General features: G+C 53.7%; 4 protein-coding genes across 5 annotated transcripts; 2 read left to right on the top strand and 2 right to left on the bottom strand.

Annotated features, from left to right (window-relative positions):
* The first annotated feature begins 2,690 nt into the window (after positions 1–2,690).
* Positions 2,691–4,185, top strand: LOC122491094 (keratin-associated protein 10-7-like). Its single transcript, XM_043593444.1, has 3 exons — positions 2,691–3,146; positions 3,450–3,635; positions 3,696–4,185. Exons 1-3 carry the CDS (start codon positions 2,691–2,693, stop codon positions 3,879–3,881), a joined length of 828 nt encoding a protein of 275 aa, XP_043449379.1. The 3' UTR covers positions 3,882–4,185.
* A 2,795-nt stretch (positions 4,186–6,980) lies between these two features.
* On the bottom strand, positions 6,981–7,744 carry LOC122491099 (keratin-associated protein 12-1-like). Of its 2 annotated transcripts, XM_043593449.1 has the most exons (2): positions 7,490–7,744; positions 6,981–7,459 (listed from the first exon to the last, which is right to left on the bottom strand). In XM_043593449.1, exons 1-2 carry the CDS (start codon positions 7,610–7,612, stop codon positions 7,262–7,264), a joined length of 321 nt encoding a protein of 106 aa, XP_043449384.1. In that variant the 5' UTR covers positions 7,613–7,744; the 3' UTR covers positions 6,981–7,261. The 2 variants fall into 2 exon arrangements, with proteins under 2 accessions (XP_043449384.1, XP_043449383.1); XM_043593448.1 differs by having other exon boundaries at positions 6,981–7,698.
* A 1,975-nt stretch (positions 7,745–9,719) lies between these two features.
* Positions 9,720–10,452, top strand: LOC122491098 (keratin-associated protein 12-2-like). Its single transcript, XM_043593447.1, has one exon. It carries the CDS (start codon positions 9,752–9,754, stop codon positions 10,175–10,177), a length of 426 nt encoding a protein of 141 aa, XP_043449382.1. The 5' UTR covers positions 9,720–9,751; the 3' UTR covers positions 10,178–10,452.
* A 12,516-nt stretch (positions 10,453–22,968) lies between these two features.
* LOC122491100 (keratin-associated protein 12-2-like) lies at positions 22,969–23,727 on the bottom strand. Its single transcript, XM_043593450.1, has one exon. The coding sequence runs from the start codon at positions 23,566–23,568 to the stop codon at positions 23,227–23,229; it is 342 nt and encodes a 113-aa protein (XP_043449385.1). The 5' UTR covers positions 23,569–23,727; the 3' UTR covers positions 22,969–23,226.
* Positions 23,728–24,367: the final 640 nt, after the last annotated feature.

Raw genomic sequence — 24,367 nt, 5'->3', positions numbered from 1 at the left:
CCCCAACCCACAGTGGCCTGTCTCAGAGAGGGGTCCGGACCTGGGTCAGGGCGCTGGCAACCCTGAGGAGGTGTGGTTGAAGCAGGGGCAGTTGAATGATGCTGTGACCGTCCAGAGAAGGGAGAAGCAGGCAGTGTATGGGCCAAGGGAAAGGGTATCACACACAGGGACGTGGGCCACAAATCAGAAGCAGAAGAGGAGGATGAGCCCCAACACCTGTTAGACTGAGCTGGACCCCAGAAGCAGCTGTGGGCAGAGTAGAGGAAGTCATCAAACCGGCACCAGGGCCTGTCCCCAAAGCCAGCGACAGCCTCCCCTGACCCCACTGGCCTCAAGCCCGCGTTCCCTCCCCATTCCCACTCACAAAACCCCAGGCTTTGGGGGCCAGGCCTGGGGGCTTGACCAGGGGGCATGAGAGATGTATCTGGAATTGTGGGCTCTTGAACTTCCCACCCACCATTGAGTGGTTCACTTCTCCAGCATTTTTGCATCTGTGAAAGTGGGTCCCCGAGGGGTGCCTCACACAGTGGCTGACCTCAGAAGCTGCCCGCCGTGACTGTGTGTGTCTACACAGGAAAGCACCAGAACACCCTGTAGTACCAGGTGGTTATTCGTATTTCCCATAGCAACACTGCATTCTTCCATTCAGGGGAGTGGATTAAATGCATGGTTCTCCCACAATCCCTAGAAGGCCTACAGAAAGGATATCTCAAACATTATAAGGAAAACTAAATCAAAATAGTATAAAAGCAGGAAGGAAGCTCGGGATTTTTTTTATGTTTGTAGAAAAGAGACGCAGATGGAAACAGATTTGTATATAAATTGGAACAGGACCTCAATGCCCCAGAAGTTTTTCATTCATAAAATCAAATGAACTGACACCATTGAGCAGGCCTTGCCTGATGTCCAATGAAATAGACGTGTAAGACTCGGTGGAAAGCATGGAGACACCTGTACCATAATCAGAGTTGCAGAGAACACATCTCCTTCACATCACAAGATGAAATCAAGCTGCTACGAACAAGAAATCATCAGGTGATGATGTTTGAAAACTGTAAGCTTGTAAATAATGCCAAATAATAGGCTAGAAATGGCTAAAGACTGAAACGTGGTCCAAAACATAAAACCAAGAGAGTCAAGAGGGCAAATGACAAACATAAGGAAAATGAGAGAAAAGTTGAGAGATAGAAAGGCTGGTTCCAGGGGTGCCTGTGTGGCTCAGTCAGTTAAGGGTCCAACTTCAGCTCAGGTCACGATCTCCTGGTTCACAAGTTTGAGCCTGTGTCAGGCTCTGCGTTGACAACTGAGAGCCTGGAGCGTATTTTGGATTGTGTGTGTGTGTGTGTGTGTCTCTCTCTCTTTCCCTCCCCTGCTCATTTTCTGTCTCTATCTCTCTCAAAAATAAATAAACATTACATTTTTTTTATTTTGTTTTTTAATTTTTTTTAAAATTTTTTTTCAACGTTTATTTATTTTTGGGACAGAGAGAGCCAGAGCATGAACGGGGGAGGGGCAGAGAGAGAGGGAGACACAGAATTGGAAACAGGCTCCAGGCTCTGAGCCATCAGCCCAGAGCCTGACGCGGGGCTTGAACTCCCGGACCGCGAGATCGTGACCTGGCTGAAGTCGGACGCTTAACCGACTGCGCCACCCAGGCGCCCCTACATTTTTTTTTAAATGGCTGGTTCCAGAAGGTCTGATGTCTAACTGGAGCACATTAGACAAAGATGAGATTTTTTTTTGACTTGTACACAAACATTTCCTGAAGTGAGCCTTCGCACTGAAATGCTCGATGAGTTCCAACCATACAAAGTTCAGAACTACAATAAAAAGAAAACCAAGTGTTCCTCAAGTATAAAACAAAAGAGAGAGATAAAAGGTGAATAAACAATGACAGCACAAGAGAATGGAAACGTACCTTTGAGGCTTTCAGGAAACAAGCAGTTAAAAATATGAATTCTATACCCAGCCAAACTATCATAAATTGCTGCATTTCAGACATGAAAAAAGTCCTAAAATATAAAACCGACCACCACATGTAAAAATGTTTTTGATCTTCTAACATAGCCAATGAAAATGGAAAAAAGAAGTCCAGAATGTATCTTGAAATATAACAAGGGGCCTCTGAGTTAGTCATGGAGGACGAAGAGGAGCTGAGACTGAGCCTGTCTGGGGGCATGGAAACACTGCTCCTGACACAGGCACAGGGTGGTTACTTAGCTTTCTATGAGCCAGTCCTCTGCATTTTATAAGGTGAGTTGCACTTTATCAGACTTCAAAGGAATTTTAAAATATTTAAAGCAGTTCCAAACAGGGGAGCTGTAACCAGAATTTATCACTTTGGAGAAGGGCTCCCCTCGAACCTCACTCAGCAAAACCTGCCTCAAATGTTTTCCACAAGTTTTCTGGAACCAAACAATGAACATGTGGGAAAACAGAGTCCTGCAACAGACTCACAAGACGACTGAGTAAAATCCAATCGTAGAAAATAAAGCAGTGCTAATGAGGGCTTACCCTGCAAGCAGCTCTCAGACCAACAAGGAAGGAGGCGTGTGAGCCATCGGCTGGCACAACATGCAGCCAGGAGGTATAAAAGCCGGAGTTCCACACACACACACACACACACACACACACACACACTCACACACACACTCACACACACTCCCTCCTCCAGCCCCACCGCCCACACCATGGCCGTGTCCACCCTGTCCATCTGCTCCAGCGACCTGAGCTATGGCAGCCGCGTCTGCCTGCCTGGGGCCTCAGACTCCTGCCCCAACTCCTCCTGGCAGGTGGACGACTGCCCAGAGAGCTGCTGCGAGCCCCCATGCTGCGCCCCGGCCCCCTGCCTGACCCTCCTGTGCGGCCCCTCCTCCCCCTGCCAGGGAGACTGCTGCACCCCTGCGTGCTGCAAGCCCGTGTGCTGCACCCCTGTGTGCTGCAAGCCCGTCTGCTGTACCCCTGTGTGCTGCAAGCCCGTCTGCTGCACCACTGTCTGCTGTGAGGACTCCCCCTGCACAACCTCTTCATGCTGCCAGCCATCCTGCTGCACCTCCTCCCCCTGCCAGGAAGACTGCTGCACCCCTGTGTGCTGCAAGCCTGTGTGCTGCACCCCTGTCTGCTGCAAGCCTGTCTGCTGCACCCCTGTCTGCTGCAAACCCGTCTGCTGCACCCCTGTCTGCTGCGAGGACTCCCCCTGCACAACCTCTTCATGCTGCCAGCCGTCCTGCTGCACCTCCTCCCCCTGCCAGGAAGACTGCTGCACCCCTGTCTGCTGCACCCTTGTGTGCTGCAAGGACTCCCCCTGCTCAGCCCCCTCCTGCTGCCAGCCCAGCCCCTGCTGCAGACCCTCCTCCTGCGTGTCCCTGCTCTGCCGCCCCGTGTGCAAGCCCGTGTGCTGCACTTCTGTGTGCTGCAAGCCCGTCTGCTGCACCCCTGTCTGCTGTGAGGACTCCCCCTGCACAACCTCTTCATGCTGCCAGCCGTCCTGCTGCACCTCCTCCCCCTGCCAGGAAGACTGCTGCACCCCTGTGTGCTGCAAGCCCGCCTGCTGCACCCCTGTGTGCTGTAAGCCCGTCGGCTGCACCCCTGTCTGCTGCAAGCCCGTCTGCTGCACCCCTGTCTGCTGCAAGCCCGTGTGCTGCACCCCTGTCTGCTGCGAGGATTCCCCCTGCTCAGCCCCCTCCTGCTGCCAGCCCAGCCCCTGCTGCAGACCCTCCTCCAGTGTATCCCTGCTCTGCCGCCCCGTGTGCCCCCGCCCCGCCTGCTGCGCCCCTGCCTCCTCCTGCTGCCGCCCGGCCTCCTGCGTGTCCCTGCTCTGCCGCCCCGCGTGCCCCCGCCCTGCCTGCTGCGGCCCTGTCTCGGGCCAGCCCTGCTGCTGACCGGCTCCAGCTTCTGCCTCTAGAGCTGCTATCTTTGCTCCAGAGCACAGAGCTCCTCTCTCAGGAGCCCCGGAACCCCTCTGGGGGCGCCAGGACGCCCCTGCCCCTCGGTGGACGCAAGCTGCTGCCTCCCGGGGATCCGGACATGCCCGGCTTCCCTTTCTGCAAAGACAGGTCCCTCAACGGGGTGGGGGGTGGGGGGGCTGCTGCACCCTGGAGCCCTCCCCTGCAGGGCTGGTTGCTCTCATTCCGGGTGACAAAGGCCACTGCTATCATCAATAAAATGTCTGGATCATGAAACAGAGATGGCTGTGTTGTTCCCTCTCCTCTGAGCCCAGAGACCACGCCAACGCGGGCAGCGTTTGCTCTGCCTGGTGGAAACAAGCGACAAAGATGTAGCCTCCAAGTCCAAGTTCAAAGCCCCCGAAAGAGGAGATCTGCACGCGGACGCCGTCCGCATACTCCACTTCCCTTCCCACCCCGCGGCCCCAGCCTCCTCCCGGGGAAGAGCCAGGCCTTCCCCGGGCTGGGCCCGACACGTGAGTGCGGCTGCAGAAGCCTTGCACCCTGAGTGGGCCTTGGGCCCTGCCCACGCCTGGCCCCCTGCCCGTGCAGGTTAAAGGTGAGCTGGAGGCAGCACGACCCTACCTGGTGGGAACCCGAGGTCCCAGTAACACCGCGCTGACGCCCTTGGAGAGAGGCGTCCACACACAGGAACGCCTGCGTGCTGGTCTGGGCACGAGGGCTGACGCTCTGAAGCACCAGCAGATTCCCGCGGGCCCCAGGAGGGGTGCAGGGGTCGGTTCAGGCATCACGCATTCTGCTCGAGGTTTCAAGGACTGATTGAGGAGACAGGGAGCAAAATGCTGCCTTGTGAACAAATCCTCAGGACAGTGGAAGAGGACGAGCCTGCAGTCTCAGTGGACCTAGCACCAGAGAGGGTCAGCGAGCACCAGCCAGACCCACCAGGTCAGCATCAGGCTCCCTATTTGTCCCTGGTGCCAGGGACAGACGGAAGAGGCCCTCGGGAGCAGAACAGCAGAGGCCAGCAGCCGGGAGAGGGGGGTACCTCCTCGCAGAGGCTGGCTCTCCCCACCCCCCTCCCAGGGAAGCAGAGACAGAGCAAAATCCTCAGGGGCCTGTGAAGAGAAAGGGGCTGGATTGTTACCTGCCTTGACTCCTAAATCCCTCAGTTTCCCCACATTTATTCAAAACCTCGTCCATTCTAATTTTAAGAAAAATTCCACCGTCTGCACAGATAGACGGGCAGATTGGATTCCTCACAGCACAGAGTGAGAGACGTGAGGAAGTTCCGCCTCATCGGGAACCAAAAAGGGCGCAGTGCATGGATGTTGACTCACGTGGAAACCAGCAACCCACAACCCACAACGGTGCCAGGATAGTGCATGGGAGGGAGGGGCAGGGCCCCTGCAGGACGTGCCCCCGCCCCCACCCCTGCCTCGTGGCACAAGAACATCCAGGACTTTCTGATGGCTCCCCGGGAAAGTCGGTCACATCTGCAGAAGGCGGGGCCGGCCACCCTGAGGCCAAGCTGCTCCTGGCTGGGGCGTCTACATGGCCAGCTGGACTGCTCCCAGATGGGGTGTCTACACGGTCAGCCAGATTACTCACAGATGGGGCATCTACATGGTCAGCCAGACTGCTCACAGAGGGGCGTCTACACAGTCAGTAGGACTAGTCCCAGCTGGAACATCTACATGGTCAGTGGACTGCTCCCAGACAGGGTGTCTACATAGCCAGACTGCTCCCAGATAGACATCTACATGGTCAATCAGACTGGACTGCTCACATTCGGGGTATCTACACGGTCAGCCAGACTAGACTGCTCCCAGATGGGGCATCTACACGGTCAGCCAGACAGCTCTCAGACAGAAACGTCTACACCGTCAGCGGGATGACTCCCAGCTAGAGCGTCTACACCGTCAGCGGGGACCGCTGCCCAGGAGAGAACGAGTCGGAGGTGATGGCTGTCGTTACCGTTGGAAGCTTCTTGAACGCAGTTCACGGTGCAGCATGTTCTGGGACCCTCCAGATCTCGGGGGAGCCCGTCTGTGGGCAACTCCCGACCCAGACACCCCGTCACCCGTCGGGCCTGAGACCAGGACGGTCACCCCCTCTGAGACGTCACTGAGGAGACTGGGAGGGCCTCCCCGCTGCCTGGTGGGTGGGCCCGTGGCCCCGGGGTCCTGGAGGGAGGGTGTGTGCAAGACGAGGGCCTGACGCAACGACTGAGCACCTGTGACGGTGAGACAGTGACTGGCGGTGGGGTCCGAACGGGACCAAGGACGAGGAAGGGCTGCAAACAGCCGGTGCTCTGAGAGCCGCTCCTGAATTTCACATCCTCTATGATCCCGTGACCTCATGATAAGGGAAGTTTCCAGATATGTGTCCATTGCAGGAAGGACCCCCTCTTGATGGTGTTCCTCTTATACTATTTCTCGGTTCCCAAACAGCTTCCCCCCCGGCACCCCAGTGTGCCTCGGCTTCCTTGTGCCGACGACCACACCCTCTCTGTGCGTCTCCCGCCTGTCCCTGGGATGACATGGGCCCGCCCGGCTACTCCAGGGCGTCTCCCATTGCGAGACCCTCCGTGCACCCCGTCTGGGAAGCCACCTCGCCTGTAGGGCTGCAGTCGCTGATTCCGGGCATGGGGACACGGACATCTCCGGGGCCCACGGAAGTTACCCACAAAGCCCTGTGCACCCGGACGTTTGCAGGAGGACCTGTACTCTGTATGGAGCGGACAGTTTTAATGGTTAGACCGGGGTGGGCTCGCGTAGTAATTGCCAAGCAGGGGACTTTTAACCTCACAAAGTCAGAGGGTCACCCTGGGTCCCGCCCAGAGCTGAGTGAGAACTGACCTCACGTTCAAGGGACACAGGAAGCCCTGGGGGCCCGTCGGGCTGAGCTAGGACTGCCCATACGCCCAAGGGGCTGCCTTTGAGTGGTCAGTCCCCCGGGCACAGCCATCTGGTCCCCTGTGGCTTCTCTGCAGAAGGAGCTTTCCAGAAGCCTGGGAGCGAGCCCTGGAGGAAGCAGTTTGGGGAAAGCACTAAAGAGAGACAGCACACGCTCGGGTGGGCTTCACATACGCTCTGGGATTTATTAGAGCTCAGTGCTGGCGGCTGCAGAGCCTGGGCACTTGCACCAGCCAGGGTGGGTGCCGTGTGGACGACCCGGGCTGGGGTCGGGGGACGCCGGGGGTGACTCTGTCCGCTTGGTTAGTGGGGATCAGGCGGCTTTGCTGTAAGATGGTCTAGTCAGGTCAGAAGGTCTCAGGTGGACGAGGTCTTCCTGCCGGGAGTTCAGACAGCAGCTACTTCTGGCCCCACGGAGGAGGGGTCCTAGGAGGCCACAGGCTAGCCGCAGTTAGGGGTGCCGCAGGGAACAGGCCTGAGGACCAGGGTGGGGCAGGAGGGCCGGCAGCACTCGGAGGACTGGCAGGAGGGGGTCACATACACAATGGGCTTGCAGCTCACAGGCAGGTACACAACAGGCTTGCAGCTCACAGGCACGCGGCAGGACGTCTGGCAGGAGCTGGGCACATAGCAGGACGCCTGGCAGGAGCTGGGCACACAGCAGGACGCCTGGCAGGAGCTGGGCACATAGCAGGCTGTCTGGCAGGAGCTGGGCACATGGCAGGATGCCTGGCAGGAGCTGGGCACACAGCAGGCCGGCTGGCAGCCAGTGGAGCCGCTGGTGTGGCACATGGCGATGTAGGGCTGGAGTGGAGTCAGGGTGGAAAACGGGGCTGGTCTGGAGCCTCCTTCCCCAGGCGGCTTTTATACCCAGGCTGTGGCGTCCTGGCAACAAGCCACACAGGTGCCCTCCTCCTGGTTGCCTGCTTGTTTTCTTCCTCTTCCTCCTGTGTGCGTCTCTTCCTGGAGGTTCTGTGGGAAGTGACTCAGTTCAGGAAACTCTGTCTCAGCCCCCAGGCTCCCTGTGACCCAGCGGCCCTGAGATTTCTGGATTCAGACCCCAGGTTGGATGGCCAAGGACCACCAGCAGGGACAGGGGACTCCACATTAGGACGTTCAAGGTCCTCCCCAAGTTTATACACCCTGCCCCCTGTCCACACAAGTACCATCCTAGTCACCAGACCCGGGGCGGGGGGGCGGGGGCGGTCCCCCCATTTTGATTTGGAAACTCAGTGATCTACAAGGCCTTCCCCCCTGGCCAGGGCCAAGTGGCTGGGCTCCTCATCGGGGAGAGCTGTGGCCACCATATTATTGCAAGAATAACAATGAGGGAGTCCCAGCTTTGTGCCGGGTGTTGTGCTAAGCATCTCACGTGGATCGTCTCATAACTGATTAGTTATCGGTTCCTGCCACCATTCGAGGGGCAGGTGTGCCCCACTTACACAGATGTGCAATTAGGTTCGGAAGGATTCCGTGCTGTGTGCACGTTCTCACCGGGGCGGCCAAGCAGCAGGAATTGGAAGCTGCTGGGTTTCACTCTGGAGTCCGTGGTCCTCACCATTGGGCCAAATTATGCTGGGGCTTTGGGGGGGTTTCTGAGATTCTTGGAGCTGTTAGGTAGAATTTTTTTTTAATAGATCAAATTTGGGTGCTTTGTCCATTATTCAAAACATTCTTGTGCTTCAGTATCATTCTCTTCTCCTTCTTGTGTTGAACTTGCTTGTTGTTCGACTTCCTGATATTGTCCCAGGGACCCTCTTCGTTTTTCGTAATTCTGTTCTCTCTTCTTCGGATTGGATGATTCCTCCCAACGTGTCTTCAAGTTGACATTGTCTTTCTTCTTCTGTCGGCCCAGGACTGGGATGCCTGGACCCCCAGCTGCACGGTCTGAACCCGTCCACCCACACCTAAGGACGAGCATCCACGCTGCACTCATCCACGCTTCCCACTGCTCCTGGATCATGCCCATCCTGCAGCAGTGTCGTTAACACTCCCACAGCTGCCTCTGCTTGGAACACCGCCTCCCGACCCCTCCGCATCTGCCAGGAGCCAGCTCAGCGTCGCCTCCACACAGAGGCCCCCAACCACCCACCGACACCCCATTACTCTCTACCTGCTGAGCCTGCTTTCCTTTCTGGGACTCGGCCCTCTCTGTAATTATTTCAGGCGTTGATTTGTACGCACTCATGTATCCATTGCCCCAGAAGGCCCGTGAGGCTAGGACATCTCTATAGCCAGCACAAAGTATATGTCTGTTGCACGAACAAATCGATGATTACATAGATGGCTATAAGGCAGAAGTCGGTCACCTTTCTATAAATGGAAGACAGTAAATGTTTCAGCCTCTGCAGTGACGTGGTCGGTCTCGTAACCACTTCACATTACAGCGCGAGCCCTAGATGGCACGTAAGCAAACGAGCATGGCCGTTTCCAATAAAACTTTATTTGCCAAACAGGCGGCAGGCCACCTTTGTCCCACAGACTTCTCTGCTCCCCAGTTTGCAGATCCCTACTTTAATGTTTTCCCCTGCAAAATAAAAGCTCAAAACACATTATTGCCCCACAGCCTCCACTGACGGCAAAAAGGAATAAAGGCTCGGCACTGAGTCAAACCGGTGGTGCTCCGGGCACAGTATCGGCCTGGAGAAGTGACACGGACCCCAAGTAAAGTCGAACCAGGACGTCCTGTTTACAGAAGAAGAAACTGCCTCTAAGCTAAATTTAATTTACAGCGGAGCATCACACGGGGGAGGGCGTCTCAGGACAAGAGGGTGTTGGGGAAACGTGGCGGAAACAGCCATGAGGAAGTCCACAGCTGTGCCTCTGGGTGGCCAGGACGCCCACGGCCCGGTATAAAGGCGGCCCAGGCAAGGAGCCTCCAGACGTCCCCACCCTCCTCCCTCCCGGACACCAGCCGAGCCCCACGCCAACATGTGCCACACCAGCTGCTCCGCGGGCTGCCAGGCTTCCTGTGGCTCCTCCGGCCCCTGCCAGGCGTCCTGCTGTGTGCCCGTGAGCTGCAAGCCCGTGTGCGTGCCCGTGAGCTGCAGACTCGCCGTGTGCGTGCCCGTGAGCTGCAGGCCCGCGTGTGTGCCTTCCTGCCAGTCCTCCACGTGCGTGCCCGTGAGCTGCAAGCCCGAGTGTGTGCCCTCCTGCCAGTCCTCCATGTGCGTGCCCGTGAGCTGCAAGCCCGAGTGTGTGCCCTCCTGCCAGTCCTCCGTGTGCGTGCCCGTGAGCTGCACACCCACCGTGTGCGTGCCCGTGAGCTGCAAGCCCGCGTGTGTGCCCTCCTGCCGGCCCTCCTGCCCCACCCTGGTCTGCAGACCCGTGTGCTGTAGCTCCCCGTGCTGCTTCTGACCAGGGGTCTCCTAACACCTGCTCTGGCGGCAGAGGGGGCCCCACCCGTGCCCCTCCAGTGAGGACCAAGTCTTCGCCCGGCCTCCGGTTCTGCGCGTGGCGGGTCAAACATTCCCCATGAATCGTCTGAACCCTGGGGCGAGGACGGAGCAGGAGGAGCCGGATCCCCCTGTGACCCTGCGTGTCTCCGCCAGGGTCCTTCTCTGTCTCCGGCAGGGAACCCAGCCCGTGTGAGCCCAATAAATCGTGCCTTCCTGAGGCAGCTTGCCCCTGTCTTATTTTCACAGACTTTGAAGTTCTTTCCTCGACGGCATATACAAACCATAAGCGTGGCCGCCCCTCCTCAAAGAGCCCCCTTTCCAACAGCTCAGCTGGAGGTGGGGGCTCCTCGGAGGCCGCAGGGGGGCGGTGCCATCCACACACCTACCACGGAGACTCACACTGCAGAAGGGGAAGTGCAGGGGTAACCCGCCCCGCTGAACAGGGGCCGGGAATCAGGCCGGGTGCTGGGTCTGACGTGGTGCCTTCGAGGATCGCTACAACAGGGAGGGCGGGGAAGCTCGCACAAACCCACCCCAACTACGAAGCAGAGTCTGGCCATCCCGGGGAGGAGCAGCCGGAAGTGAGGAAGACTCGCCCTCCAAGACCCAGGCCCACGGGCCTGCTCAGGACTGACCCAGGGCCAGGACAACAGAGCCCTCTTGCCCTGACTCGGCCTGGCCGGCACGGCCGCAGAAGCAGCAGCAGTCACTGGGGGGAGGCAGGCATGTGGAGGGTCCCCTCCGTGGGCAGGGCACACAGGGGCTGCTGGAAACTTAGGGCAGAGCAAGAATTCTGCGCCTCCAGCCCTCGCCCTGGGCACACGGCACTGGAAGCCCAGCACGAAGGAATCCGAAGTCTTAGGTACCTTGAAGGTCATCGCAAGAACAGCAACGCCCAAGCCAAGGTCAACATCTGAGCAGGCTGATCGAAACTTACCCCCCACCACCTTGGTGACCTGACAGAAGAGACTGACCCGTTTCTAGGAAGAAACACTGGGTATGTCCCTTTCAATTAATACAAGATATCTGATATTCAATCAAACATTAGAAGACATATTTTTAAAAAGCAAGGAAAAAACTCAATCCATTTTCTAAGAACAAAGCAATCAACAAAACTAGACTCAAAAATGACACAGATGTTGGAGCTATCAGACAGAAACATTAAAATAATGATGTTGAGCAAAATGAGTTGGAGAAAGACAAATACTGTATGATCTCACTTATATGTGAATTCTAAAACACAAACCAAAGGAAAGAAAACAAAACAAAACGAGGTGATAAATACAGAGAAGATACTGATGTTTTCCAGGGGTGGGGGGTGAAATGGGTATGGGGTCAAAAGATACAAATTTCAAGTTGCAAAATTAAAAAGTCCTCAGGATGTAATGTATAGCATGGTGACTATAAAAAAAGTGTTTATATTTAAAGAAATTAGGGAGAGAAATGTAAATATGAAAACAGAGTAAATGTATTAAACTAGAAGAAATAGACTTGATGGAAACAAAGAGAACTTCGAGAAATCAAAAAAGTCAAGTGATGGAAATTAAAAACTCCGTGGACAACTTAAAACAGAATATTAGACACAGTTAAAGAGAGAATTAGAAAAATCAGAAGGCAGGTCCAAAGAAAGCATCCAGCATGCAGCAAAAGAGAGTCAAAGTGGCAAATAGGTAAGAGATGTTAAGAGATGCAAATATTTATGGAGGACACGTGTGGTAAATCCATAAATAAAAGCATGAGAATGACGAATATTAAATTTAGGATGATAATTACCTGTGGGGTGGAGTGAAGCACTGAATTGTGTGGTGCAAAGAAGGCTTCTAATTAATTAACTAACTGTGAATAATACATAAATTGGGTTCTTGGACCCAATTTTCATATAGGTGTGAGAAGGCTTCCCCACACCTCCAACAAACAGTGCTCTGGGACACCCTCCCAGGGTGTCTTGGAATTCAACTCAGTTCTGACACTATCTACTTGGAGACAGAGTCAGATCCCACAGGTTAATGGCTCAGTCCTAGAGACTGACCCCCACACCACTTCAGATGCCTGCAGCAAGCTGAGCTTGTCACCCGTGTTTCTGACCAACCAGCTCCAGATCAGAGGTCCTTGGGTTCAACTGATTTGTTTAGGGCAGCTCACGGAAGGATGTGGAGGGTAAGGCGTGAGGAGAGCACGTGGAGCTTCCATGCCCTCCACGCTCACCATATCACAATATAAAAAAGATCAGATGGAAAACCCAAAAGATTCCACCAAAACACTCCTAGAACTGATCCATGAATTCAGCAAAGTTGCAGTATATAAAATCAATGCCCAGAAATTGGTTGCATTCCTATACACCAATAATGTAGCAACAAAAAGAGAAATTAAGGAATCAATCCCATTTATAATTACACCAAAAACCATAAAATACTAGGAATAAACCTAACCAAAGAGGTGAGAAATCTATACACTGAAAACTATAGAAAGCTTATGAAAGAAATTGAAGACACAAAAAAATGGAAAAATATTCCATGTTGATGGATTAACAAATATTGTTAAAATGTCAATACTACCCAAAGCAATCTACACATGCAATGCAATCCTTATCAAAATAACACCAGCATCCTTCATAGAGCTAGAACAAACAATCCTAAAATTTGTATGGAACCAGAAAAGACCCCGAATAGCCAAAGCAATCTTGAAAAAGAAAACCAAAGCAGGAGGCAACACAATCCCAGACTTCAAGCCGTATCACAAAGCTGTCATCATCAAGACAGTATGGTACTGGCACAAAAACAGACACTCAGATCAATGGAACAGACTAGAGAACCCAGAAATGGACCCACAAACGTATGGCCAACTATTCTTTGACAAAGCCGGAAAGAATATCCAATGGAATAAAGACAGTCTCTTCATGCAGAAGAATGAACCTGGACACTTTCTTACACCATACATAAAAACAAACTCAAAATGGATGAAAGACCTAAACATAAGACAGGAAGCCATCAAAATCCTAGAGGAGAGGGGCACCTGGGGGGCTCAGTCGGTTAAGCGTCCGACTTTGGCTCAGGTCATGATCTCGCGGTCTGTGAGTTCGAGCCCCGCGTCGGGCTCTGTGCTGACCGCTCAGAGCCTGGAGCCTGCTTCTGGTTCTGTGTCTCCCTCTCTCTCTGACCCTCCCCCATTCATGCTCTGTCTCTCTGTCTCAAAAATAAATAAATGTTAAAAAAAATTTTTTTTTAATCCTAGAGGAGAAAACAGGCAGCAACCTCTTTGACCTCAGCTGTAGCAACTTCTTACATCTCTGGAGGCAAGGGAAACAAAGGCAAAATTGAATTATTGGGACCTCATCAAAATGAAAAGCTTTTGCACAATGAAGGAAACAATCAGCAAAACTAAAAGGCAACCGACAGAATGAAAGAAGATATTTGCAAACAACATATCAGAAAACAGATTAGTATCCAAAAATCTATAAAGAACTTATCAAACTCAACACCCAAAAAACAAATGATCCAGTGAAGAAATGGGCAAAAGACATGAACAGACACTTTTCCAAAGAAGACATCCAGATGGCCAATAGACACATGAAAAAATGCTCCACATCACTCATCATCAGGGAAATAGAAATCAAAACCACAATGAGATATACTCGGCAATCAAAAAAAAAAAAATGAAATCCTTCCATTTGCCACAACGTGGATGGAACTAGAGTGTATTATGCTAAGTGAAATTAGAGAAAGGCAAATATCATATGACTTCACCCATATGAGAAATTTAAGATACTAAACAGATGAACATAAGGAAAGGGAAGCAAAAATAATATAAAAACAGGGAGGGGGACAAAACATAAGAGACTCTTAAATATAGAGAACAGAGAGGGTTGCTGGAGGGGCTGGAGGGGGGGATGGCTAAATGGGTAAAGGGCATTAAGGAAGACACTTGTTGGGATGAGCACTGGGTGTTATACATAGGGGAGGAATCACTGGAATCTACTCCTGAAATCATTGTTGCACTAGATGCTAACTAATTTGGATATAAATTTAAAAATGAATAAAAATAAACAAAATATGTAAATAAAACCCAATTAGGAAGACCAGTAGGAACACTGCATTCATGTGAGCAGAACATTACTACCTTTTATGTGCTTCTGTACGTGGAGGCATTGCTTGTTAGTTAGTTGGACTTTTTTGTATAGAGAATACTTTTCAGGGGCGCCTGGGTGGCTCAGTCAGTTAAGCATCTGACTTCAGCTCAGGTCATGATCTCACGGTTCGTGAGTTCGAGCCCCACGTCGGGCTCTGCACTGACAAATGAGACTGTTTGCAGCCTGCAAGGCCGAGCGCGCGGGGCTGGCTGCCGCGCTGCCCTCACTGCTGCACCCGGGATGTTGGGCCAGAGCCATGAGGGAGCACTCCTGGGTCAGCGCCACAGCGGGGAGACCGGCACCAAGCTGGCACGGGGTACGGCGGAGCCTGGCTGGGCCGTTCCCCTCGGCTCCCCGGGCCGGCGCTTTCTGCCACCGATCCGCCCTTGGCCGAGAGCAGCGCGGCCTTCTCGTCTGAGCGTGGCGCCCACAGGCTCCTTGGCCAGTGTCCTGAGCAGCGCCTGTGGCCATCAGCACCTCGGGGCTGTGGTGCTCCTGGCGCGTTTCCCTTGGGGACGGAGAGGAGCAGGACACGCCATGGGGCCCTTCCCTGGCCCTGACACCACATCCGCCCCGGGGCCCGGGGTGGACGGCTGTGTGCCATCAGGCCGGGTGAAGGTGCCACTGCAGACAGAACACAGGAGGCCGCGGAGGGACGTGTGCCAGGAGCAGGGACGTGTGCTGTGCACTCATGGCCGCTCCCTGTTCTCAGCTTCTCCCGGCGGGCCGGGCCTCCTTCCCCTTCCCCTCACTCGCAGGGCGGCCCAGCGCCCCCATCCACGAGGTGCAGTGGCTTCAAGAGCCCCGCTGCACGGGTGGCCGGAGCTGGGTTTGAGCGGCAGCCCTGCCATCTACAGACTGTCACCTGGGACAGCCCCTCTGCAGCCTCTGCGTCCCCATCTGTGACGGGGGTGCTTGCCAGTGCCCGGCTCCGGAGGCCGCCATCGTGGGTGCTCAGCAAGACGCCGTGCGCGGTGAGCTCAACGCCAGTCCTGGCGCACCTCTCCAGAGGCACACACCTGCAGTCCGGGCTTTTCAGAGTCGGCACAACTACAGAAGCGGAAGCGTGACCTCGCGACGCAGACGCGAAACGCGTGAGCGCACACGTCCGTGCGGGCAAAGTGCCACAGAGACAGCAGCCGCCCGAGAACCTCATGCTGTAGAAATCCCACCACAGACGTTGAATACGTGAGCTTCAAATGGGTGAAACTAAGATGAAACAAGAAACACGAAAGAGGAAGAAGGTTCCATTTTTTTTTTAAGATCCGTGCACTCGGGAGAACCAAATGTAACCTCTAAAGCTAAAATGGGTAAAACCACTGAAGCGAAAGCCCTCTGCGTGGAGAGACGGCGGGGCGGGTGCACTGCCACGGGCTGCCACGAGCCACAGCGCTGAGCTGCAGGGACCCCGTGAGGACAAAGCATGGCCCGGAGACTTGGAAGATAGACGGAGAAGGCCCGGTAGTCGATGAATTGCTCTTCCAGAGGAAGAGACCAGAGAGAACTAGGGGCAGAAGCTGTCTTCTAGGGACGATGAAGGACAGCCTCAGGTCCCAAAGAGCAGCACAGGCAAGTGCGAGAGACCCAAGTCCCCCCCCACATGACGAGCACCGGGAGTTCTCAGGACAGAATGTGCTGGAAGCAGCCAGAGAACGGCCCAGCTTGCCCACGGGGAGCGGCTGCAGTGGGCTCCATAGCTGCACACGAGGAGGCAGTGAGGCAGACAGAAAGGTCCGCGTGCCTCCCTCCACCTCCATGCACGTTCCCGGGCAAGCTCACTCATCAGCAGTGCACACACAGGAGCACCCGCAGGACGCCCCCAGGGAGGAGGACCAGACCCAGGGGGAACCATCGGGGAGGCGGAGCGGGGCAGTGACTTAAGAAGCTGGTAGATACGTGGATAAACAAATATTAACTGAGGAGAATAGCAGCAATGCTAATTAGTGGGGTTAGAAAAAATTTAAAGGCAAACCAGAGCCCTGGACAGACGATGCCAGTAAGCTGGAGGGAATCTGCTTTATGTACAGGTGAGAAGGGCCGTGACTGATGCCAGACCACATGAGGGATGCTCACGGAAATCCTAAGGACCGCCAATCAAAGAATTGAAAGCATAGGAACTTCAGAACCAGAGAAGACAGAAAACAAAAGGAAACTTGTAAAATGTCAACGTGACGGCAGGTAGAAAGGGACTTTGAGAAGCAGCACGGAAAGGTGGGGGGCAAAGACGATCACAAAATAAGATGATAGAAATATATTCAAATATATTAGTGATCATAATAAATATAAATAGACTAAACTCTCCAGTTAAAAAACAGAGATCGAATCTTTTAGATACGAAATTCAGCTCTGTGCTATTGTGGTCTGAGTCAGGGTACAGGCTGGACCCCTCCCTTGGGGCAGCACTGGGCCTCTGCCCAGGTGTCCACCTCTGCCCAGGTGTCCAAGAGGCTCACTGGACATGGCCACGCTCCTTGCTTGCGCCCCGTCTATGGCAACTCGTGCTGCAACAGCAGGGCTTCGTGGTTGCAGCAGCAACCGGGAGGCCCGCAGGCTGCAGACAGCTGCTGCCTGGTCCTTTACCGAAAAAGGGTGCCAACCCCTGGTCCAGAGCACGCAGACAGAAAGGTTGAAAGTGAACAGAGAAAAAGGGACACCCAGCAAACGCTGACCCAAAACATCTAGTACAACTATTTTAATAGACAACACGTACTTGAGGGTAGAAAGCACCGTTACTGATGAAGAGAATGTCTCATTGGTGATGATAAAATCCAACTCCCCAGAAAGACAGAATGATCCTGACCTTCTATGTACCACAAAGTATAGCCTCAAATATCAATGTCTGGTGCATTCCAAGGAGGAGTGACAGCTCCTGTCACAGGGAGACTGTGACACACTGTCCTCAAACATGACAGGGGCAAGCAGAAAAAGGACATCGATGGCCAACATATTCAGAATTCGACAAGTGGCAAATACTCTTCTTTAGCTATAGATGAGACACAGTATTTTGTCTCCAAAACCTCCCAGTACACGGGAAGATAGCGTGTATTTTATTTTCAGGTTAAACATTATATTCATGTATTTCATTGTGGCCTAAAAATCTGAGCTCATGGTGTATATACACTGACTCCTTTATACCTGTCAACAAAGAATTTCCATGAGACTGAAAAAAACACTGGTTTCTGCCACAATGAATGAGGCTCAGCCACAGCAGGTCAGAAATATGAATTTATCGTCGCTGTAAAACAAGGGACCGGGATTTCCCTGTTGGCTTCCTTCCACTCTACGACATACTGAAAGCATCTGTACTCGGTTTTCCGAAGATTTTCTATGGAGAGTGTCACGGAAACGTTGTTAAAGTTACTCGGTATAGGGGCGCCTGGGTGGCGCAGTCGGTTAAGCGTCCGACTTCAGCCAGGTCACGATCTCGCGGTCCGTGAGTTCGAGCCCCGCGTCGGGCTCTGGGCTGATGGCTCAGAGCCTGGAGCCTGTTTCTGATTCTGTGTCTCCCTCTCTCTCTGCCCTTCCCCCGTTCATGCTCTGTCTCTCTCTGTCCCAAAAATAAATAAACGTTGAAAAAAAAATTAAAAAAAAAAAAAGTTACTCGGTATAGAAATAGCAAAATCATGGGCAGAAATTAATGGAATAGAAAATAATCACACCACACAGATCAACAAAGCCAAGGATGATTCTATGAAAAAACAACTATGTGACAAGACTGGCCAGTGGAATAAACAAGAAAGCACAAATAAAGACTATTAGGAAATTAGGGATAAAAAATGCAACAGGACTACAGATATAATGGAGATTTTTTTAATAATGACTATTATGAACAACTTAATCCCAATAAAATCTCTAAAAATACGTAACTTTCCCAAATTAGCCATTTAAAACTTGAATAACTTTGAACCATTAAAGAAATTGACTCAGGGGGCGCCTGGGTGGCTCAGTCAGCTAAGTGTCCAACTTCAGCTCAGGTCATGATCTCGTGATTTGTGAGTTTGAGCCCCACGTCGGGCTCTGTGCTGACAGCTCGGAGCCTGGAGCCTGCTTCGGAGTCTGTGTCTCCCTCTCTCTGCTCCTCCCCCGCTCACATTCTGTCTCCCTCTCAAATATAAATGAACATTAAAAATTTTTTTAATGTTTAAAAGTGTGCACAGTTTATGATGCCTCGTAAATGTTAAAAAACACTAAGGAATATAACACATTGTCCCAGAACATGGGTGAAGAAACACCCTGCGGTGACCACCCCAGCCTCAAGTAGGGTTCCTGTGGGGGGCGCTAGGGAGGCCTTTCTAACCCAGTAAAACTCCTTTCCCTTCTCTGGACTCTGCCAGCAGCCTTTTCTCACCATGTGCCTCTCACACGGCAAAGTAGCCAAAGGTTCCCAAACCGGCATCCTGTGTCCTGTGTCCCGCCTACACTGTGAGCTTCACGGGAATTCCCATCAGCCAGTGTGACAAGGGACCCAATAAGCACAGCGCAGTGTGTGAGTGCCGTGTGTGTGTGTGTGTGTGTGCATCTGCATGCATGTGTGTGCCCTTGTGTGCAGCTGGGTGTGTGTGCACATGTGTACGCACACGTGCGTGCCCTGTGAGGTGCGGGTGGCCCTGTGTATGACAGTCCTCCTGCCCTGCCCTCGCCTGCACGCCTGTCCCCTTTGGTGCCCCCACCTGCTGCAGGACATCCGTTCCTGGCCTCCAAGTCCTGGAGGAACCACTCCGGTCACATCAAGGAGCCCAGCGAGATCTGTCCCGTCCCAACCCACACCAGCCTCCCCTCTCCACAGACCTCCTTCCCGGGGCGGGTGGAAACACAGCCCACAGGCCCCGTTTCGGACTTGCTCATTTTCTTCCCTTTACCGTGGCTTTGAAGAAAATCGCACTTTCCTGGAGGACCTTTTCCTAATTCATACATTTGTCAGATTTCCATTCTCCTCTTTGGTTTCTCATGTTCTAAAACCTCATTCCTAAAACATGCCCGATGTGGAAAAGCAGCACCAGAGAACAGAGGCTCCGAGTGGCCTGAGGGTCCCATAGGCTCTGAGCAGGCTGAGTGGGGCCTCTGGGGAGGAGCTTCAGGGGGTGCTATTATGTCACTGTCTGCACCCCATCTCTACTCTGTGGGTTTCACCTCCCACTGCTGGCTGGGGAAACCAGATGCCTCGTGCATGTGTGTGCGTGTGTGTAGGAGGGATATACACTGGTGTGTGCACGGTGCATACATATATACTGTGTGTGTGTGTGCATACATACATCATATGCAAGTACGTGGGTGCATGTCTACATACATCCGAGTCAACTGGCTCAGTTTACCAAAGTCCCCCAAATTCAAACAATGTAATAGGTTCCAGTCCGTGCAGCTAAAAGGTCATAAAAGCAGTTCTGCAGCTCTAAGTTTATCACCTGTCCCTAAGGAAGACTAAAGGGGCTGGAAATCTCAGACGGCCAGTAGTGAGACTGCCCTTGGAAGTACTGGTGCCTCCAGGACGCAAAAGCCACATCCACAGAACCAGAAAAGACCCCAAATAGCCAAAGGAATCCTAACAAAGAAAACCAAAGCTGGAGGCATCACAATCCCAGACTTCAAGCTGTATTACAAAGCTGCCATCATCAAGACAGTACGGTACTGGCACCAAAACAGACACTCCGACCGATGGAACAGAATAGAGAACCCAGACATGGACCCACAAACGTATGGCCAACTAATCTTTGACAAAGCAGGAACAAATATCCAATGGAATAAAGACAGTCTCTTCAGCAAGTGGTGCTGGGAAAACTGGACAGCGACATGCAGAAGAATGAACCTGGACCGCTTTCTTACACAAAAATAAAAATATACAAACATAAACTCAAAATGGATGAAAGACTTAAATACGAGACAGGAAACCATCAAAATGCTAGAGGAGAAAATAGGCAGCAACCTCTTTGACCTCGGCCTCAGCAATTTCTTACTTGACATGTCTCCAGAGACAAGGGAAACAAAAGCAGAAATGAACTATCAGGACCTCATCAAGATAAAAAGCTTCTGCACAGTGAAGGAAACAATCAGCAAAACTAAAAGGCAACCGACAAAATGGGAGAAGATATTTGCAAACGACATGTCAGATAAAGGATTAGTATCCAAAATCTATAAAGAACTTCTCAAACTCAACACCCAAAAAACAAATATCCAGTGAAGAAATGGGCAAAAGACATGAACAGACACTTCTCCAAAGAAGACATCCAGATGGCCAACAGATACATGAAAAAATGCTCCACATCACTCATCATCAGGGAAATAGAAATCAAAACCACAATGAGATACCACCTCGCACCTGTCAGAACGACCAACATTAACCACTAAGGAAACAACAGGTGTTGGCGAGGATGTGGAGAAAGGGGAACCCTCTTGCACTGCTGGTGGGAACGCAAACTTGTGCAGCCACTCTGGAAACAGTATGGAGGTTCCTCAAAAAGTTGAAAATAGACCTACCCTACGACCCAGTAATCACACTACTGAGTATTTACCCGAAGGATACAAAAAATGCTGATTCAAAGGAGCACACGCATCCCGATATTTATACCAGCACTATTGACAACAGCCAAATTATGGAAAGAGTCCAAATGTCCATCCAGTGACGAATGGATAAAGAAGATGTGAGATATATATATATATATATATATATCTCACATGGATATAGTATTCCATTATATATATATATATATATATATATATATATATATATAATACTCAGCAATGAAAAAGAATGAAATCTTGCCATTTTAACTACATGGATGGAGCTAAAGTGTATTTTGCAAAGTGAAATAAGTCAGTCAGAGAAAGACACATACTGTATGATTTCACTCATATGTAGAAACAAAACAGATGAACACATATGAAGGGGGGTGAAGAGAAGAGAGGGAAACAAACCACAGAGACTCTTTAAAAAAATTTTTTTTACCATTTATTCATTTTTGAGAGACAGAGAGAGACAGAACATGAGCAGGGGAGGGGCAGAGAGAGAGAGAGGGAGACACAGGATCCGAAGCAGGCTCCAGGCTCTGAGCTGTCAACACAGAGCCCGACAAGGGGCTCAAACCCATGAACCAGGAGATCGTGACCTAAACTGAAGTCAGACAACCAACTGAGCCCCCCAGGCACCCCCACCAGAGACTCTCAATGACAGAGAATGAGCTGGGGGGGAATGGAGGGAGGTGGGTGGGGGAGGAGCTAAGTGGGTGATGGGCACTGAGGAGGACACTTGTGATGAGCATTGGGTGTTGTATGTAAGGGATGAATCAAAGAATTCTACTCCTGAAACCAATATTGCACTGCATATTAACTAAAATTTAAATTAAAAAAAAAAAAGCCACATCCAGAGAGCTGACCTGCCTCCCGGCCCCCACTGGCCTCCTCGGGAGCTCAGGGACAACGGGGCCTGGGGGTGGGGTCGGGCAGGATCCAGGTACTGTGACATCTAGTCACCGCAGAGCTGGGTGAGGAGGAAGGACTGAGGCTCCGGAGGCCATCCCTGGGGTGGGAGGGCAGCCAGGCTCCTGTCCGCAGTGCAGGCCTCTCGACCTCAGCTGGGAGCAAAGCCGGGGGGCGGCGGGGGTGGGGGGAGGTGGCGGCAGACTACACTGCCGATGGGTCTCAAACGCACCCACTTCTCCGACTCAGAAAATTCATTACAAAACAACCCCCAGAAACCAGGCATGGAGGTGTAGTGGCTTTGGAGACAAGGTGGGTGAGAAGCCGGTGTCCCTGCCTCTCCACTGTCACCCGGGGCTTGCGGCAGGTGCGTGTTCCCGGGGGGGTGGAGCAGGCTCCCATGCACCTGCCCACCAGCCTGAGACACTGCCAGACAGACAGCGAGCCTTGCCGGGGGACGGGCGGTCGGCTGCCCCAAACGGAAAGGTCACAGGTGCCAAAGGAGAGCGTGGACAGTCCACGGCCAGGCCCTCCGGTCCCCCGTTCCCTCGGCACCCACACCTGCCCATCTACGGGAGCAGGTTTCAGCCGAAACAGCCCCAGCATGGAGCAGGCGGGAAGGGTCAAGAGGACACACGACACGACGCGGGACCCGAGAGAAATCCTAGCAACAGTGCTCGGAGTGAAGAAAGCGAGTCCGAGGCCAGGAGTGCAGGACAATACCTTCCGACGCCCCTCAGGGCCCTGCATGAGAAAACGCGCGCTTCAGGGCCACGCAGAGGTGACTCCGCTCTCTTTTTTAGAAGGTAGCACACGATTCTAACAGCGGTTTCCCTGAGAAGCCCGGGGTGAATTACCGACGGTGCTCTAGCTTCCACGTTGGGTAGCGGGTTCATGGGGTTTATTATAATAATAACTGATCATCGATCAATTAACACTGGGCCGCACGTGGACCAGCGACACAAGTGAATCATGAACTGAGGGCCGGAACTGACAGCCAGGGGAAGCAAGAGCAGCCTTGGAAAAGGGCGAGTCGCTGGCCGCGGCCACACGCACCGGGCCACGGATCACGGGGGCCTGAGGCCGGCGGCCACTCCCTCCAGCCCCCAGCGCGGACGAGCCGCCTTGAGGAGGGGATTAGCCCTCCCCGCTCCGTAGCGCCGACTCAGTGGGCAGGAAACGTAGAAACAGAGAGACAGGAGTAGAAAGCTGCCTCAGGAAGGCACGATTTATTGGGCTCACACGGGCTGGGTTCCCTGCCGGAGACAGAGAAGGACCCTGGCGGAGACACGCAGGGTCACAGGGGGATCCGGCTCGTCCTGCTCCGTCCTCGCCCCAGGGTTCAGACGATTCATCGGGAATGTTTGACCTGCCACACGCAGAACCGGAGGCCCGGCGAAGACTTGGTCCTCACCGGAGGGGCACGGGTGGGGCCCCCTCTGCCCCCGGAGCAGGTGTTAGGAGACCCCTGGTCAGAAGCAGCACGGGGAGCTACAGCACACGGGTCTGAAGACCAGGGTGGGGCAGGAGGGTCGGCAGGAGGGCACACACTCGGGTCTGCAGCTCACGGGCACACACACGGAGGACTGGCAGGAGGGCACACACGCGGGCCTGCAGCTCACGGGCACGCACACGGAGGACTGGCAGGAGGGCACACACGCGGGCCTGCAGCTCACGGGCACGCACACGGCGAGTCTGCAGCTCACGGGCACGCACACGGGCTTGCAGCTCACGGGCACACAGCAGGACGCCTGGCAGGGGCCGGAGGAGCCGCAGGAAGCCTGGCAGCCCGCGGAGCAGCTGGTGTGGCACATGTTGGCGTGGGGCTCGGCCGGTGTCCGGGAGGGAGGAGGGCGGGGACGTCTGGAGGCTCCTTGCCTGGGCCGCCTTTATACCGGGCCGTGGGCGTCCTGGCAACACAGGACACAACAGTTGTCTTCCTGGTTTGTGCTGCTTCCGGGCCGTCTCCCAGAACTTAGTTTTCTGTTGCACGTGTTTTGTTTGTTTGGCGCTCGCCCGCGTGACTAACTGCCCCTCCCCACGCTCGTGTTGCACTTGGAAACCTGCCCGAGTGTGTTACTGGCGCCTCGTTCCTCACCATTTCACACGAGCTACGTTTGCGTGAATCTGAAAACGCAGACCTCCCGACCTCCCTCTGTGCGCGATGACGTCCCCGAACAGCCTCTGCCCGTCAGGAAGGCTCCGGGGCAGACACGGGGAGATCGAGAGTGTCGGGCTCACGTCCGAGTGTCCCAGAAGCTGGAGGTCACGCGGCGGCCGGTACGCGGGAAGGACACGGTGACCACTGGCCCACAGCACGGGTGTGGACTGAGGGCACGGGTCACGGAGAACTCCTGGAGGGCAGTGACCTCTGATCCTCGTCGTGAGAAAAACCTCATCATTAGAGAAGCAGGCTGCACAAAGCCAGGGCATCCGCTGCACAGGGGTGCGGCCCTACAGGAAGCAGGGGCGTCCCCGGGAAGCGCGTGAGGGCCGGGGGGCCGCGGATGGACACACAGGGTCACTTGGGACCCGGGTGATGGGCTGAGTCAGCGGTGGGTCTTCCTCTCCTCCCTGGGGCTCTCGCCTGACGTCTCGGGCCTGAAAGCCGGC

Source organism: Prionailurus bengalensis, chromosome C2 (genome assembly GCF_016509475.1).
Source record: "Prionailurus bengalensis isolate Pbe53 chromosome C2, Fcat_Pben_1.1_paternal_pri, whole genome shotgun sequence".
Lineage (NCBI taxonomy): Eukaryota > Metazoa > Chordata > Mammalia > Carnivora > Felidae > Prionailurus > Prionailurus bengalensis.
The sequence above is the reverse complement of the archived record's forward strand: the minus strand, read 5'-3'. Positions and strand labels throughout refer to the sequence as shown.